This window comes from Urocitellus parryii, chromosome 2, assembly GCF_045843805.1.
Source record: "Urocitellus parryii isolate mUroPar1 chromosome 2, mUroPar1.hap1, whole genome shotgun sequence".
In the NCBI taxonomy this organism is placed as follows: Eukaryota; Metazoa; Chordata; class Mammalia; order Rodentia; family Sciuridae; genus Urocitellus; species Urocitellus parryii.
In genome coordinates, this window is record NC_135532.1 from 5,019,616 (window position 1) to 5,037,404 (window position 17,789).

At 40.7% G+C, this 17,789-nt stretch overlaps 1 protein-coding gene across 1 annotated transcript in view; it reads left to right on the top strand.

Moving 5' to 3' along the window:
* Nalf1 (NALCN channel auxiliary factor 1) overlaps positions 1-16,459 on the top strand; it is a 556,565-nt gene extending 540,106 nt beyond the window's left edge. Inside the window, exon 3 of the mRNA XM_026400073.2 lies at positions 16,170-16,459. Within this exon, the coding sequence (XP_026255858.2) occupies positions 16,170-16,459 (290 nt within the window). The remainder of the gene's footprint in view (positions 1-16,169) is intronic.
* The last annotated feature ends 1,330 nt before the right edge of the window (positions 16,460-17,789 follow it).

Genomic DNA, 17,789 nt, shown 5'->3' on the forward strand with positions numbered 1-17,789 from the left:
CACACCAAAACTGTGCTGATGTAAAGGGGAAAGACAGACCACGGCTAAGGTATTCATCTGAATCTAAATAACCTCAATCTAATTTGTGTTATAGGTACCACATAATATTTAATATCTGTAGCATAGAGCAATGTATAGCATATTTACATGTGAAATTCACATATATTATTTATATATGCATGTAACAATTGTAGACATGTATTATTACATGTACATGTAAATGCATGAAATACTTATGAAATGGTTAAACTTCTCAAGAAATATAGGTAATTGAAAGAGGAAATATTTTAGATTTAAATGTTGAAGTTCAGTTTTTTAAGCGTGGGCTTTGAAAATAGCTTTAAAGTCAGTACTATGAGAAGATAGGTTTGGGGACAATTTCAATAGGGCAACTCTGATGGAAATGTGGGGCCTCCCCAAGGAGAAAATTGAAAGCCCTAGGCTTCCTTGAAAATGAATCTTCTGGAATGCTCTCTGAGGACTCTAGTTTGACCTTTGTTACCCTGTTGGGATCTCTAACCTCAAGCAAGGCACATTTTAAGTGGGTTCCCCAAACTGAGCATTACAGGTTGAGTTGTGTCTCCCAAACGCATATACTGCCTCCTGATTCCTGCATCTCGGATGGTGATGGGCGGTGTCTCTGAGGTCTTAATGGAGTCTGTTGGGTTAGACTGCGGCCAAGAGGCTGGGCTCCCTTCCTGTGTGATGGTGTATGGTCTGCTAGGCTGGAGCCACACGGGGTATGTGGCTGATATAGAGGAAATGAGCTGTCACAGTGCTGAGGCTGTAGGTCCAAGATGGAGGTGGGGGCAGGCTTGGCTTCTCCGGGGGCCTCTGCTTGGCCTGTGGATGGCTTCCTCCCCCTCCACGTGGAGTGCTTCCTCTGTCACGCTCCTGGTGTCTCTCTGTGTGTCCCAATTCCCTTTTCTCCTAAGGCCACCAGTCATGATGGATTAGGGCTCACCCCAAAGATCTGCTTCTCACAGAATCATTTCTTTAAAGGTCATTTCTCCAAAAACAGCACATTCCCAGGGACTACGATTTAACTGTGTGAAATTGGGGAGAAAAAAAATTCATCCCATAACAGGGTTCTTGTAAGAAGGGAAAGTTTGGACACATGGATGCACTGTGGGCAAAGAAAGTGAAGAAGACAACTTTGTCTGCAGCCCTGGCAGAGCCATGCCCAGAGAAGTGGCTTGCAATGGTGGAGAGAAACAGATGAGTTCAATGTTGGTCTGTGAATCAATTGTAACTTTCACATGGAAACATTTTTTTTAATTCAAAATTTCTACAGGATTAGAGGTCAGGAAGCAGTAAAAAGGGATTTTAAAGAGGACAAGGGCCCCGTCCAGAAGTCTTAGAGGATAATCATCATATGGAGAGTCGGCATTAGCATTATGGATCATCTTGATTTGTAAAATGAAACCATTTTTGTAAATTTCACAAATCTTCCTTTGAAGGAACATAGCAGTGTGAATCTGTGACACTGTTGTGCACGCTGTGTCCAATTTTTCATGTTTAAATAATTGGAAGATTTTAGTCCTGAGACTGAAAAACCCTTCATCTCAGGAGAAAACTGTACTCAGTGACTTTTCCCTTTGAAAAATATCTAGACACTCTGAACTTCTGCTCAATATTGCTGAAACCCTGAAACTGCTCTAAATAATAAGCCTGTTTAAAAGGGGAAAAAAAAGGAATATATATATATAAAAGCCTAGCAGAATAAGCTTTTTGTCTCTAGGGAAATTTCCTTTGGTTAGGAAATATGTTTGTTCTATCATTTTCAACTTGATTTTATGAGCTTCTCATGTGGTTTTGAAAAGAGATAAAGACAAATTGCTTTATGCAACAGTTTGACCAATTCCTCATTGGCTTTTAGATTCTCAATCTTTTAAAAATTTGATTTATTTATTTTCAGTACTGAGGATTGAATCAAAGGGTGCTGTACCACTGAGCTACATCCCCAGCTTTATTTATTTATTTATTTGAGGCAAGTCTTGCTGACTTGCAAGGCTGCCCTCAGATTTGCAGTCGGCCTGCTGCCCAATTCCCAATCTGCATCCCTTCAAAATAAATGACTTCTCTCTTCATTCCTTTCTATAATTTTTTTTTTACACAGAGAGATAACTTTTAATCACATGGAGAATTACCATCAGTAAAAGCATCAAATTTATTATAAATCATGAGCTCCATCAAATGGCCTAAGAAGTGAATGGGAGTCCATGAGAGAAGGTCCAAATGCAAAGAGCTGCAGGCGCTGGGCTGTGGCAGCCTGACGGTGGGTTTCGTGTTGGTCGCCCCACACAGCAGGAGAACTGAGACTGAGTCCTCAAGAAGAGTCGGCCTGATCAATGAGGAAGGTCTTCCAGGAGGGCAGAGAGATGCCGCCTTGTCTCCTTGGTTCACGGCTCACTGCATGGTCCATTGCGCTTTTCTGTTCTTTCCTTTCCCCAGTTCTTTAGATTGTAATTGGAATAGCTGAAATTCTTCTAATAGTGACTTTCTTGTTATGAGCTTGGCTCCAGCAGGTTATTTCCTTGCTTTTATTATAAAATACTTGTTAGGCTTACTGTACTAGGGAGAAATGCAAATGAGTAATTGCACGGAATACATCTAAGCTGATTTCCTTCTCCTTCACACTTTTCCAATGGAGAAGTGCACCCTGCTTCTTTGCCCCTAAGTATCTCCTCTTGCATTTTCAGTCCTTCTCTTGCCTCTTCATTCATTCGATGATCATTTCCTGAAAGCTCTTTGTGTTACATATTCCACTGCTGACTGAACTAATTGTCACGTGGTTCTGTAGGTCAGAAGCTCCTCCTGGGGCTGAATCACGGGTCTATAGGCTGGCTCACCTGCACAGGTGTCATCTCTCAGACAGTTGGCAGAATGCAGTTTCTTACTGTTGTGACACTCAGGCCCTGTTGCTTTGCTGTCTGTCAGCTGATGGTTGCTCTCAGCTTCCAGAAGCCACCATGTTCCTTGACTCCCTCCTCCATCTTCAAAGGGAACAGTGGTTGAGATCCTTCATATGCCATCTCTTTCTTATCCACCCTCTGCCTTCTTTCCACTTTGAGAGCTCTTGAGATTGCATTAGTCCTGCATGGATAATCCAGAAAAATCGCCTTATTTTAAGGTCTTCCAGCAAGCTAACTTAATTCCTTCTGCATCCTCAATTCTTTTTGCCATGTTCCATAAATTATGCACACTTCTGAAGATTAAGAGGGGGACCCTCTTTCTAATAGTGATCCATCATTCTTTCTACCATATCAGTAAGGCACCAATCTTGTGCCGGATGTTGTTAATACAGTAGGGATCAATAGACCTGGTCATAACCTAAGAAACACATGTTCATCTGCAAAAGTAAGCAATTAAACACATACCAGCCTAGAAGCTTTGCATGTTCAGTTTTAAGCATGGATAGAGAGGGAAAGAACTAAGGATAGATAGGGCTGTTTTTGAAAATTCACAGAAGTGGAAAGGGAAGACAGAGGAACTGTTTCCTTGGTCCTTTTTGTTTCCTTTTACATTATTTCTTAATGTCTAATTCTTAAGTGAATGCACAAGACTTTCTCTCTCTCTCTCTCCTTTCCTTCTTCCATTCTTCCTTCATTACCAGGTGGCCTCTCCTTTTCCTCATTTCTGTTTCTGCGGGAAACAGAACTATAAAGAATGCTGTCCCACTGGGATCAAATGGAATGACAGGCGTCAGACACTGAAGATGACCAGCGCAGAGGGGCCCAGGAGCCAGCTCCTGCAAACCCTGGCTCACACTGCACTGCCTCTAGGAGACAGGGACTCAAAAATGACATTATCTTTCTTTATGTTTTTTTTTTTCCTTTAATAGGTCTTCTAACTCTTCTACAAAATGTGTTTTTGAAAAAAAGTAATCCTCAGAAAGACATGTAAACTATAGTAAAAGTGACTGTCTTGGTCATTTTGAAGAATAGATATTCTAGGTATCCTAATTAAGAGTTGCAATTGGATATTAAATCCTGTTGTTTATAAAAGAAAAAGAAAAGGAAGATTCCCTGGCAAAATACCTCTACCACTTTAAATTCATTCTTTGACTAGTTAGTGATAATGATCAGATCCTTTGCAATGTGCTAAAACTTCAGAGTCTTTTGTCTTCAATCATATATGTACACCAGCTGAGCGTGGTAGCACACGCCTGGAATCCCAGATTCAGGAGGCTGAGGCAGGAGGATCACAAGTCCAAAGCCAACCTCAGCAACTTAGCAAGGCCTAAGCGGTTTAGCAAGACCCTGTCCCCAAATAAAAAATAAAAAGGGCTGAGATTGTGGCTCAGTGATTAATCACCCCAGGTTCAATCTCTGATACAAAATAATAATAATAATAACAACAATAACAACATGTAAACCAATGACCCAAAAGGGCTGTGCTTGGGAAGCAAAACAGAAAAGATCCAAGATGCCACTGGGTGCAGTGAGTTATAATTTTATTTCCCTATCTGACGCTGTAACTAGGGGAATAAACACTATCATTCTGCCAGAGACATTCTGTTTGGCAACTGGCATACCAGAGTCTGAACTAGATGATTATTCCCCATTACTCTGCAGAAAGTGTGCAACTCCAAGATAACAGTCTAATTTTTGATGGAAGAAAGCAGTTCCGTGGAGTGGTGTCCAGGCCCACAGAACCGAGGCTCCACCCCCAGCCCTGCCTGCTGCCAGCACTACATTGCTTCCCAAGTGCTTGAGACTCCTTTAGAAAATTACTGTCTCGTGTTATTTTTATTTGAATGTTCTACTTCAAATGGTGAAAGTACTGCAAGTCGATTCAATTCAAATCTGAAAATATAAAGGTGGTTAATTATTATAGATGATGTTTTTGTCAAATTTAAAATCTACTCAAAAATATTGAGTCTCGTTTTCAGACCTGCTCTGTGGATTTCTATCTTATATTTTCTTTAAAGGAACATTGCTTCCTCTTAGAGTCCAGGTCTTGCCAACTTAAGCTTTAGCATTTGTTTTGAGTAAAAAGTTTTGTTTAAAATCACAACTGTTTTCTTTTTTAACATTTAATAATTCAAAAACCAGTGAATCAAATCAGAAAAATAATTCCCTTCTAACTCATTGAAAAACAACCACATTTCTGGAATCAGGACCTATTTACGAGGTGTTTGTATGTTTTAAACCTTTGCCTCATGCAGAGTAGACTTAACTGTATGCATGCAGACAGTGGGGAAGTTGCATGTGTACTCTGTGATTTCACAAAATGCCTGGTTTTCTTTAAAAAAAAAAAAAAGGAAATGTTGTTTGTACTCTAAATATGCTGATGGATCAAAGCATTAACAATGCTGTCTTTTCCATTACAGCTCATGACTTAAGATACTGCAGTCTCAGAATTATTTGTGTAGTTTCCTATTACAAGAATATTTCCTTTACAGCGTTGTAGTAACCAGGATTTCCAATTTTAAAAAGTCTGTGGGCAATCACTAAGCAATGATACTGGTCCACAGCATGTTATCCAGACAGTACTGTTTCACAGAGAAAAATGATGAAAAATAAATAAAAATAGAGAGCAATGGATAATTTCTCAATGAGGAACATGCAGTTTTCTTTAAGTGGCTTCTTGGGCATCCAAGGGAACAAAAGCAGCACTCAGCAGGAAGCAGGGTGACATCCTGAAGGAGATCCAGCTCCTTCACATCCACCTGAAATTCAGGCTCCTAGGCAGCGCTGGAATTACCTGAGCTCTTTAAGGCACTTTGTGAGATTCTTTTAATGCACTTCCATTTGAGAGAGCCAATCCAATCTGCAAAGTGAATGCATTTTGAAGAACATTGGGTTCACCGCCACGGAAGAGAAAGAGCTGCTGATTTACTCCTGGCCATGGTAACTCCCACCGTCTCCACCTGATAATCCTGGTACTTGGTAACTTCTCAGAGTAGGGACGAGGGACAAAGGCCATATTACCCTGGAGCTGTCCCTGCCATGACCCCTCCTTTGCTCTAATACTCAGGGCAGACACAGACAGTTGTCCTGCAGTGTGCTGGCCCTTCCCCGGAATCCCTGGGGTGCCCTATGCAGGGTACCATCAAGTCCAGTGATCACCCAGGCCAACCTCAAAGGATTTGTTAGGGGTGGGGTGGAAAATTCAATATGTTTGGTGCATGTTCATTTTCTTTGTCCATTTTTTTCTTTCTTATTTTCTCAGAACACATTTTTCATAATTAAAAAAAATCACTGTGACCATTTTGGGAAAATAACAATGTGAAATGTGATATTTAACAGCGTGTGTTAGGTTTCTGTTTAGACTATATTCTCTCTGGCTGCAGACAGTCTGTTCTCTTAGTAAAATGCTCAAAGACGTTGGGAACACCGGTTGAGGAAATTCTCTGCTTAGTTTCAAGACATTTCAAATGCCCAATTTATTCCCAAATTTAGCTTATGGTCTTAATGAATAAGTAAATTCTCTGTAAAACTTTGCCATTTCAGTGTGGGCCTTTGATTTTAATTTCATATAGTATCATTTTTCAATTTTTTGAGTAATCTATACTCTATCTTATGTGCAGTTAACTTTTAGCTTTGAGTGGCCTTTACATAATCAGGTCCATATGGGCCTTTTTAAAGAGTCTGTGATTTTTCTTCCTTATCCAGGACAGTTGTTGGGATTGGAGTATTGGGCCCAGGACCCCCCAGGGATACCAAAATCGGCAAAATGATCAGGTTCCTTAGATGAAATGGCATAGGATTTGCCTGTAACCTATGCCCATGCTCCCATACACATTCAATCATCGCTGGGCCAGTTGTAATACCATACAGTGTAAATGCTATGTCAGGAGTTGTTAGACTGTATTGTTTAGTTTAATGATGGGAAAAAACTTCATACATTTTCATTAAAGATGCATTTTTTTCCTAATATTTTCGACCTGCAGTTGATTAAGTCCATGGATGCTGAGCCTGTGGACTCAGAGGGTTGCCTCTATGTAACACAAGAGGCTACTGTGCGGCTACATCTAGGTGGTTTGTGGTCTAGCACATTCAGTTCTGTGTGGCATTCTCTTACAGCACAAGCTCTATCATTCCTTGGCTCCTTCTCTCATTAAATCAATGTTCATTTTTCTTTCATAGACAAGTAACCTGCTAGGTGTTGATAATTCTGAGACAGAGTGGAGGAATAATCTTCACTCTCAACAATGTCAAACACAAGAAAAGTCATATATTTTATTCATGTCTCTTAGCTGTAGTAATGTGAAACTTCATTCACCATTAAGGATCTGATATGCCCACCCTGACTCACCCCCCAAATACTCATTTACAAATGAATGACTTAGTTAATAAAATTTGCTCATGCTTAAAAGATTTGATAAAAATTATAAACATATAGTTTATAATTTAATTATACAATAGTTATATAAACATATAACTATTCCAAAGTCTGATTTTTTTCATTTTTCAGATAGTCGCTACAATTTGGAATTTTTTTCTAGATTTCTTAGATAACACTCTCATTTTATATGGTTTTACTTGTCCAGTTATAAAAGAACCCTGAAAGCCAGGAGCTATGGCACACAGCTGCGATCCTCAGGAGGCTGAGGTAGGGGGATTGCAATTTCTTCAGCTTCAGCAACTTAGCTAAATCATTGGAAAACAAAATAAACTAAGTGGCTGGGATGTAACTCAGAGATAGAACAGTCCTGAATTCAATACCAACTACTGCTAAATAAAGAAGTACCCTTGAAAAAGCAGCAAATTCTGTACATATTATTTAACCTTCTATTTTTTTTAATGTTTAGAGGCAAAAAGTAGCAGCATTTGAGTAACACTGAAAGTGAGTTTATTTATTTATTTTGGTAAGTTATTGTTAAGTAACCCTTAGTTTATATGTGAAATCACCATTGTGCAAATATAAAATGAACAGATATTAATGTGAAAACACCAATTTCCAAAGACATTTTCTGACAAAAACTGCCTTGGTAATAATCAAATCCCTGCATTTAAGAATGGGTGTGATTTCTGGTTCAAGCTGGCAGGCTAAAGCCAAAACCGGATCTCCCGTCTGTTCCTAAATCCTACTGAAATTGAAGTGAAAACGACAGAGTAGGATGTGTTCGCAGAAGCAATGAAACCTGAAAGTGGGACCCAATCAGAACCGAAACTGCCTGCGAGGGTGTGTGGAGAAAGAGCCAGAGGCCTGCAGCTGAGGTCTCGGGGAATGCCGAGGAGTCCAGCCAGTCTCCAGCAGACCTGGAGGATCCGAATTTGGCTTTCTATTCTTTGCCTGAATTAGCTCCAGTAGGTTTCTGTTGCTTATAACATTATGACAGAAATCATAATACAGAAATAATATGGAAATAGTGTTAAAGTTACTGGGAGGGAAGATATAAAATGTTAATAATTTGAAGCTAAATAAACACTCCAAAAATGATGAGGAATGAGTTAAAGAAAGTAAGAATTTGTTACTCATTCATGAACACTAGTAACTAGATAAGCATAGATTCAAGTGTGTATAATTATTGTTTTAAAAAGGTGTAAGAAAATCAATAAAAATGAATTTCGCAAACAGAAAAAATATGCAGTGAATGCTCACATAGCCAATGACAGGGTGCAGAGAGAATGGTAAGGGGACATTCAGTATCAAATGATGGAAGCCATACTGTGCAATCAGGAAACCACAGTCAACACTGCGGACCTGCCTGGCAATAGACATACAAAGTCTTAAGTTCTCCTTTGCAGTCACTGTGAGGCCAGACGGAGACACAGCACAGAAACATGCAGGCCAGCCAGAAGCACTGAGGTCAAAAGGTGGAACAGAAAGGTACACTCTTGGGGGTAGAGATGACCCTGACAGAATGTATGCAAGGTCACCCCCAAAGCAACTACAATGATAAAACCCCAATAAACAGATGAAATATATTTTTTGGTTAAAGAGTGCCATTTTTTTTCTGTTAATGTTTATTTAAACATAGATGTTTATTTTAAAAGATTGCATAATGAAGACAAAGAAACAATCAGAAAAAGAGCTAATTTATTATTATTATTATTATTTTTACAGGGGATTGAACTCAGGGACACTTAACCACTGAGCTGCATCCACAGATTCTTTTTTTTTTTTTTCTTTTTAGACACAGCGCCTCGTCAAATTGCTTAGGGCCTCAATAAGTTGCTGAGGCTGGCTTTGAACTTGCAATCCCCCTGCCTCAGCCTTCTGAGCCACTGGGATTACAGGCATGTACCATCCGGCCTGGCACACTTAAATGCCCAATTCTTTAATATAAATAAATTCTTTAATATAAATAAACTTGAAGTTAGTTACAAAATAGTCCTAAAATGTGTTAATTAAAATTGTAGCAAAAAGACTCAAAGACATTTAAATAGAAAAGGAAATATAAATTGCAATTAAAAATATGTAAAATCACTGAATATGAATAAGAGAATTATCTAGTGCTATTATTAAATAAGAATTTAGAGCAAAACATTTTTTATACTTTAAAATAAACTTTAATAGAGTAAAGTGGCATTCAATACAATGCAGTTAGAGGGAAATGATAAAAGGAAATGGGACAAAAGACAGAGTCATACTGAGCCCAAATGAAGAAATAAATGTGTAGACAAACAGAACAAGTGCACATGCTGTCCAGAGCTGTATGTTTATTGATAAAACAAACATTAAAAAATAAAGCTTTTCATGTTATATCATAGATCACAAAAGAATAAAGTGGAATAAAATATTAACAATAGGGAAGAGATATAGACACTTTTAGAGTTTTTAAATTAGACATTATGAACAACTCTGTTAATAAGTGTAAAATGTTCTATAAAATGATATATATTTTAGAGAAGTATGATCAAGAGTGAGACAAAACAATCTCGATAGATTAATAACCATTGGAAAAAAAAATGAAAATCATGAAATTTTATTTGCGTAGTTTATAAATTCTATGTCATGTAAGGTTGTCTAGAGTATAAAATAAATTTTTTGCTAATGTAAGTTCTTTTAAAGATTAAAATAAGTAAAAATTATTGATTTTAAATATATACATATTATACACAATCTATCTTGCTAACATACATGCATAAAAGAAAATAAATATTCTAGAATCAAATAATATTGTGAAACAAATCTCACATTAAATACATTTTTATGTCTGAAATCTATATATTATATGCATCTTTGTGTGTGTGTGTGTGTGTGTGTGTTACAGGTGTGGGTATCTTCATTGATTAAAAAAAAGGACTAGGGGAAAATATCTAGTAATTTCTCATTTTTTGTTTTTTCATGCTAAAAAATTCTAATTGAGGGTGATTTTCCCTCTGTCCTTTAACATTAATGTGTTCCAAGCTTACATAATTAAAAATATTTCAAAGTATTTTAAAATGTATTATTAGTTCAAATATTTGAAAAGTTATCCTTATATATTCCTAGGTGCAAATATCCTAAAAGGTAAATACCTGAGATAAGTAAGAATTCTATGATCATGTATTTATTTTAAGGATTTCATTAGATATTTAACTTACCTGTTCTTAGATAATACTTATTAAAATCACATTATAATATTGTTGAGCTGTGAAAAAAATGAGGTTCTTCTGTGACTTAGTCTAATGGAAACAGAGAAATAATGTGAATTTAATGTTCTTTAAAACTCTTCCTAATAATAAATTCGGATTCTACTGTTTATCCCAACTCATAACAGAAATAGTTAATATTATGTGAGATTTTGCTATCTGATTAGTCAGCTTTCGTGTCACTGTTACCAAATTCCCCACAAGAACAACTGAAGGGAAAGAAAGTGTACTTGGGGCTCATGGTTTCAGAAGTCTCCGTCCAGAGGGAGGACTCATTGTGCCGCAGTCCGGCTGCAGCAAACTAACAGGGGGTGACGAGCAACTTGTGTAGATTGATACAGCAGGAGTGGGAGCCGTTTATTGTAGGACAGGAGGGGTATTTATACATTCCACACAGCTTATCTAATTAACATAAACTAGATACAGCAGTCAACCAATAAGGAATCTCCACACTTAATGGCTCGCTGGCCTTACTTCACAAACCACTCCCTCTGCAAAATGCCAGGCGCCATCCTGACTTGTTTACAGACTCTAACATCATTGCTGTGGGCCCAAAGTGAGGCAGCACATTATAGGGGAAGGGCCAGAGAAGAAGGCTGCTCAGCTCAGAGTAGGATGGAGAGACCACAGCAGACAGACAGACAGATAGGGAGGCGCGAGGGTGGGAGGAAAGGAGGAAGGGGTAGAAGGAATAGCAGCCTTTTCAGAGTACACCCGGGTGACCCACTTCCTCCAGCCCCACTCCTCTGCCCACAGTTCCCACCCAGCCAGTCCATCAAGCTCGGGTGGGCTGCTTGGGTCACAGCTCTCACAATCCAGCGGGCAGCACCTGCAGGACACTCCGAAGACAAAACCATCAGCAGTCATCATTCCCCACCTGAAGAAGCAAGTGTCCCCAGGTTTCAGGGAACCCTAAGGTGACCCTTTCATCTCTACTACACATGGCAAAGAAGTGACATCCTCAGATGGCTGTAGTCCTTGTTTATTTGGAAATGATGTCCTCAGATGGCTCTGTGTCCTTGCTTACTGGGAAGTGTCCAGCAGGAATCGCAGCATCTGTCAGGATTTAGGACAGGGCACACTGACATGAATAAAAAGAGCAGCAGCATTTCCCACACAGTCCAAACTAAAAGAAATGTTTTAAGGCATAAATCAAAAAGCAAAACAAAACAATGGATAAGAAGACACCAACCAAAACCCCTCGGAAAATAGGAAGGAAAGAGACATGTGTAAAGGTTGCTGAAGCAGCTGAAGGCACAGCCAATCTGTTTCCACCCCAGACTCGGCTGACAGAGCAGCTCTCTGTAAGGTCTGCAGGAGGAGATGACCAGGTGAGCTGTGCCAGGCCTGCTCTCCACACCTGTCCCCCGCCCTGGAGGAAGACGGGTGGCACAGTTGTTTCAGGAGGAAACCAGAATTTGGAGATGAGAATGAGTTGTTGACCTAGGAAACCCAGGAGGAAGGTAAGGCCGGAGGACCCCATGGAGCACAGATCCCCGAACCCACTCTGCATGTGCGACTTCTCCCTCAGCTCCTCCTCCCACGTCATGCTCAGAAAACAAACAGCCCAGCTTCATCCTCCTGGCCAACACTGGACAGAGTTTTCTGGGAAACTTAACCTGAAAACAGAATTGTATAAGTTTATGCCTCTACATCCTATATCCTCCTCATCAATAGCCCTCCCTGGCTGCTGGACTCCAGTGCTTTCCAATCTGGGGACAACCAGGAAGGCAAAGCCTTCCCCAGAGGGAAAGGAGGGAAAGAAAGGAGGAAGAAAGCAGTTTACTATGTCAACACCATGTGTGTGCCATAGTTACTGAAATCATGGAACGAGAACAGTCCCTTCAAAAAAGCAACCTCAGATGACAAGAAAAATCTCCTAGGAATATCATAAATAAAAGTCATGAATATAATTACACACTAAAACCCAGCCAGTATTCTAGAAAACAGAACAAAAAAAAAAAAAAGCAACATGAAATAGGAGAGAGAAAAAACTAAAGAACAGGTTCTGGAAATACAACAACCAAATATGAGAGCCATGTTAGAAAAAAATCAGAAGGATAACAATTTCTAGATTAGAATTCCAGACCCAGTCAAAGAACCAAATAAATACGAAATAGAAAAAACACATTTTTAGGCATACAGTGTCTTGGACATTTGCCATGAGGTTTTCCTCCTGAAAGCACTAGATGTTAAGGCCCTCCAAAATGAGAAAGCACAGGATACAAGAAACAGAAAGTCCAACGTAGGAGAGAGGTGACAACAATCTTCAGGAGAAATGCAAATCAAAACACCAGATATCAAATCACTCCAGGTAGAGTGACTGTCACCCAAAAGATAGCAAGTGCTGAAGGACATGGATAAATGGGTGGTGGACAGTCCTGCTGGTGGTGGGATTATAAATTAGCATCACCATTATGGAAAACCATGGGAAGTTCTTCAAAAATTTATACCATAAGATCCAGCAATCCCATTTCTCGGTCTCTATCCAAAGGAAATGACGTCATTGTGTCAGAGACACTTGTACTCCTGTGTTTGTTACAGAACCACTCACATTGGCCAAGAAGTGAAATCCTGTCATCTGCAATAAAATGGATGGGACTGGGGAGCATTGTGTTAAGGGAAATGTGCAAGACAAGCATCACATAACCTCATAAGTGGAATCTGAAAAAAGCAGATCTCATGGAGTCGAGTGTAGAATGGCAGTTACTAAGGCAGGGAAAAGAGGAGAGGGAGGGAAGGCTGATTGATGGGTCTAGGTGGCAGCTAACAGTAGTTCTGGTGTGCTGTTGTATGGGTGACTCTAGGTCATAGTAATGTACTTTGTACTAGAGAAATCTAGAAGAAAAGATTCTTGAATATTTTTGACATAAAGAAATGATAAATGTTGGAGAAGGTAGACATGCTCAACCTGATTTTAACATGGTACAGTGTACATGCATATTGAGATGTCACCTGGGAACCCATACATATGTATGGCTTTTAAATATACTGTGAAAAGTAAATTTAATTTTTAAAAAATAATCTCAAGACAATATTGCCGGGCAGTTTCCAGGGCGTGCCTGTGCCTGTACAGACTGGCCGAGGTCCAACAGGCACTTCCTTGGGAAGATGAGCAGGGGAAACACCCTGATGCATGGAAAGAACCAACTGCTTGTTTGGGGCAGAATTAGTCAGTACACAGAGTGAGGAGCTCCAGGAGGAGCAGAGGGCCTGGGAGCAGAGAGCGAGTGCACTGCCTGGCGGGTGGAGGACCGGCTGGTGGCATCCTAAGGAAGGAAGGGAACACAGAGCATGCGACTTGACTTGCTCCTTCAGGAAGAGGGGATGGCTGGGAGGGAGGCTACTTCCTGGAGGAAGGAGAGGACCATATGTATTACCCCGTATCTCCTAAGGAGGAGTCTACAGAGGGTGTGAAAAGCAAGGGAAATGTAAAACATTCCAAATTGGAGCTAAAAAACTTGCTGATATTTTCCTTTGAGAAGGAAACATCTGAGATAAGGGATGGGAAGATCTTATTTTTTTTTTATTTTGTAACATACCCTGTGGCATTGTTTGAACTTTAGTATGTATGCATGTATAACTTAATAAAAAAAAAAAACTCTTGTTTAAAAGATGGGCAGGGGGAAAAGAAAGAATATCAATTGTGCCTCTCAAAGAGAAGTGTTCCTTTATTGGCCTGCATGCACTGCATTCTTTGTGAAATGACCTTTGTTGGATTAGCAGGCCAGCTTCTGAAAGACTTCCCAAGAACTTCTTCCTCACACGACATTGTTAAATATGTTCTATTAATATTCTAAAATGTTGATCTACATGACCTTTAGATTCCTGTTTTTATTATCTCAGTATGAACTCTTTTCATTGTAGAATATAGTACTGGAAAACATACTTCAATAAATGATTAGCCTACCAGTGAGGTATCTTATATGAAAAAAAGAAAATATCATACAGTAAAAATGTCGCAGCTGCAGATCTCATTAATTCAGTTTTTTTTCCATATTCTTCCTAGGCGAAGGTGAAGTTTACCTTTGAATGCCTAAGAAGAAATGAATATTGTAAGCATCGTTATAAGGATATCTTGGTCATTTCTTTAAAAGAAACTGAAGATTGAAACGTATCTTATTTAAAGGATTCTTTTAAATTAAGTAACCAGAGGCACTTAGTGTATTCATGTGATAAATGCTGATGGAGTATTTTATCTAGGCATTCTGCTACTTATTGGGAATGCAATGCTGAAACTGTGTAGTTCATGTTTTAAGTTGACAGATGAGTAAGGAAATTGTTGAGAGAAAGGGCAATTGTAATTAAAAGAAAAAATAATAATTGCTCTAGTGAATAGTGAGGCAAAGTGCACTGGCAGCCTGGGAGTCTGAGCAGAGATATCAGAAGCAGTTCCACTTGAGCTACACCTAAGAGATGAATGAGCGTTAGGCAGATGGTGACACGGGACATGGTAGGAAGGAACAGCAGCCAAGCAAGTGGTACAGACTCCATGGATGGGCAACCCCAGAGGCCCAGGCTTGCCAAGACTTCAAATACCTCATTTGGAGAGAAAGGAAGGGTCTTTAGATGTTACTATATGGGTAGAAGCAATGAAATGCTGTTGGTAACTATCACTATTAACAGGAGCCAGATTTTTCAAGTTACTTCTATGTGCTAGGCCCTGAGCCAAACACCTTACGTGAGAAATCTCATTTAATCATTACAACTACTCTATTATTATCCTTATTTTTTCCAAGCATGAGAGTATTATGTCAAAATGTGCGTAGAAAATTCATTCTAACACCCATGGGGGAATGATTCAATCAGACAAAAATTAGGAGCACAATGGCTTACACAGCTAGATAAAAGTGTTAGGCATGACACAGCAATGCACAAGATTGGAACGATTACAGACAAGCAGTTTTTTATTCTTTTCATCAATCCCAAAGTTTCAAAATATGTATTTATCAATTTCAAAATAAGAGTAACATGTATTTTCAGAGGAAAAAAGGGGAAAAGAAGAAGATATTCAGCAAGGGAGAAAAAAAGAGCAAGAAAGGGAACAGGAGAATGAGAGACAGATACTCTTGAAAGGCGAAGTGGGAGGGTGGATGGGAAGAGGGCTCCCTTGCAGCCCTCCAGTGCAGGCAAGGTCCTCCGTAGTGTAGCGAATGCAAATGTGGGGAGACACCACACCACAGATAAATCAAAGCACCAGAGCACCATTAGCCGCACGGATGGTTCTGCTCCGACAAGGCAAGAGGAAGTTCGTGAGCACAAACCGCTGGCCTCCGTGTTTCCTGGAAGCGCACCATGACCACTGGTGGTGGCCTCCCTCAGCGCAGCCAGCGTTAGCCCATGCATGGCATTCAGGGGTGCAGGGGAAAGGGCAGCCGGGTGTCTTTGCTCTCCAAGTCAGTCCAGAACCACAGGTTCGGATTGCGACCTGATGACATCTGTTTTCGGTATTCAGGACCCACCAGCACTTGGTACAAGTGGCAGGAATACCCAAGAACACCCTGAGCTGGAGGCCAGGCCGGCTCTGGGCTGCGCAGGTGCCGCCCTTACCAAGCTCAGCGTTAGGTGGTGATGGGGGGCCCTGTAGCCCGCGCTCCTGCCGCCCGTGCCCCGCGCTAACCTGTGCGCTTCTCCCCGCAGGGCTCTACGAAACCTTCCTCACCAATGATGAGCCCGAATGCTGTGACGTCCGGACCGGGGAGCAGCCCGACCGCCCCCGCAGAGGGAGGCCCCAGCGAAGTGACGCCTGCCACAGGACGTCGCTCACCGTGTCCTCGGCCACCAGACTGTGCAGTGGCAGACTCAAGCTGTGTGTCCTGGTACTGATTCTCCTACACACAGTGCTCACCGCCTCCGCGGCGCACAACGCCGCGGGCCTGGGCCTGGGCGGCATGACCTCGCTGGAGGAAAACGCCACCAACGAGGACTAGGGGGACAGCGTCCCCAGCCAGCGGCCCACCAGAGCAACGACTGCTGCCCCACCCACCAGAAACTGGGTGCTTTTACCCTGGATCTCTTCTTGCAAGGCCTGAAGGGTAGAATTCAGAAGATGGGCCTGATTCCAAAAAGGACACCCCGCAGCGTTTTATTGACTAAAAGGCTGTGAAGTGACTTTCAATTTCTCACACCATTTTATACACTGTGTTTTAATGTTTGGAGGTTTTATTTGCTTTCGTTCCGGTCTGGGTTTGTTTGTTTGTTTATTTCTCTGCACTTGTTAATACAGGACTTATTTTTCGGGATGGTTTCTCCGAGGTGAACGAAGTCTTTTCGCTGTCTCGCTATTTCTAGCCATCGTGTGTGTCCATCAGGTAGTTCTGTCTTCATGTCCTGTCAGTTTCTATTAGAGGATGACTGCTATGACCTCACGGTATAGCAAAAAACAACTACAACAACAACAAAAAAAGAATAAAAAGATAAAAAAGACAAAAAAAAGAAAACAACATAAAATAAAAATAAAAAAATTCCCTAAGTCTCCCTCTACCCATGAATCCCACACCCTTCCCAGCCCGTCCTCCCCTCCCTCTTCTCGTCCCCTAAGCAGACAACATCCGCTTGCTTCTGTCTGTGTAACTACAGTGATGGGTGTGCAAGCCCTTGCACAGCCCGATGGGAGCAGAGCCCAGGGGGCCGGTGGGGGTTCCCTTCCAGCTGAACAAGCAGTGTGTTCCACCAGAGTGGAATCCGGCAGTAACACATATTTACGTTGAAAACAAAACAAAGAAACAAAAGTTATCATGAACTGAGTTGCTCCAGTTCCCATTCCCAAGCAATCCAGTCCCTTCTTGCTGGTCAGTTGGACAGGAGCAGCGTCCAGCACTGCAGCAGGGAGCGGGCAGGGCCTTCCCTTGACCATGGAGGAGGCTCTCACTGAGTTCAGCTCTGTAATCTACGAGCACATTTGGGCCATTGTGATGGTGTCAGAGAGACCAAGGAGGGCACAAACAGGACTTTTCCTCCTTTATCGTGGTGGAAGAGATTCTAGAACTGCTCCAACATCTGCAGTATACACATTATATACAGTTGTATCCCAGTATTTCCCCAACATAGGGTTTTGAATTATTCCAGGTATAAAGTATATGCAATTCTGCATTATCACAGAAGAACAACTACTTTTTTTTAAAGAAAATAAATAGGTCAGCCATTTTTATTACAGTGCAAAAACTTTATCACTCCAACACGCTCTAGGGACTTGAGGAAGAGAGAAGTCTGATCACTCTGTTTGTATTTTTTTTTTTTCTTTGTGGGAACATTTCACCT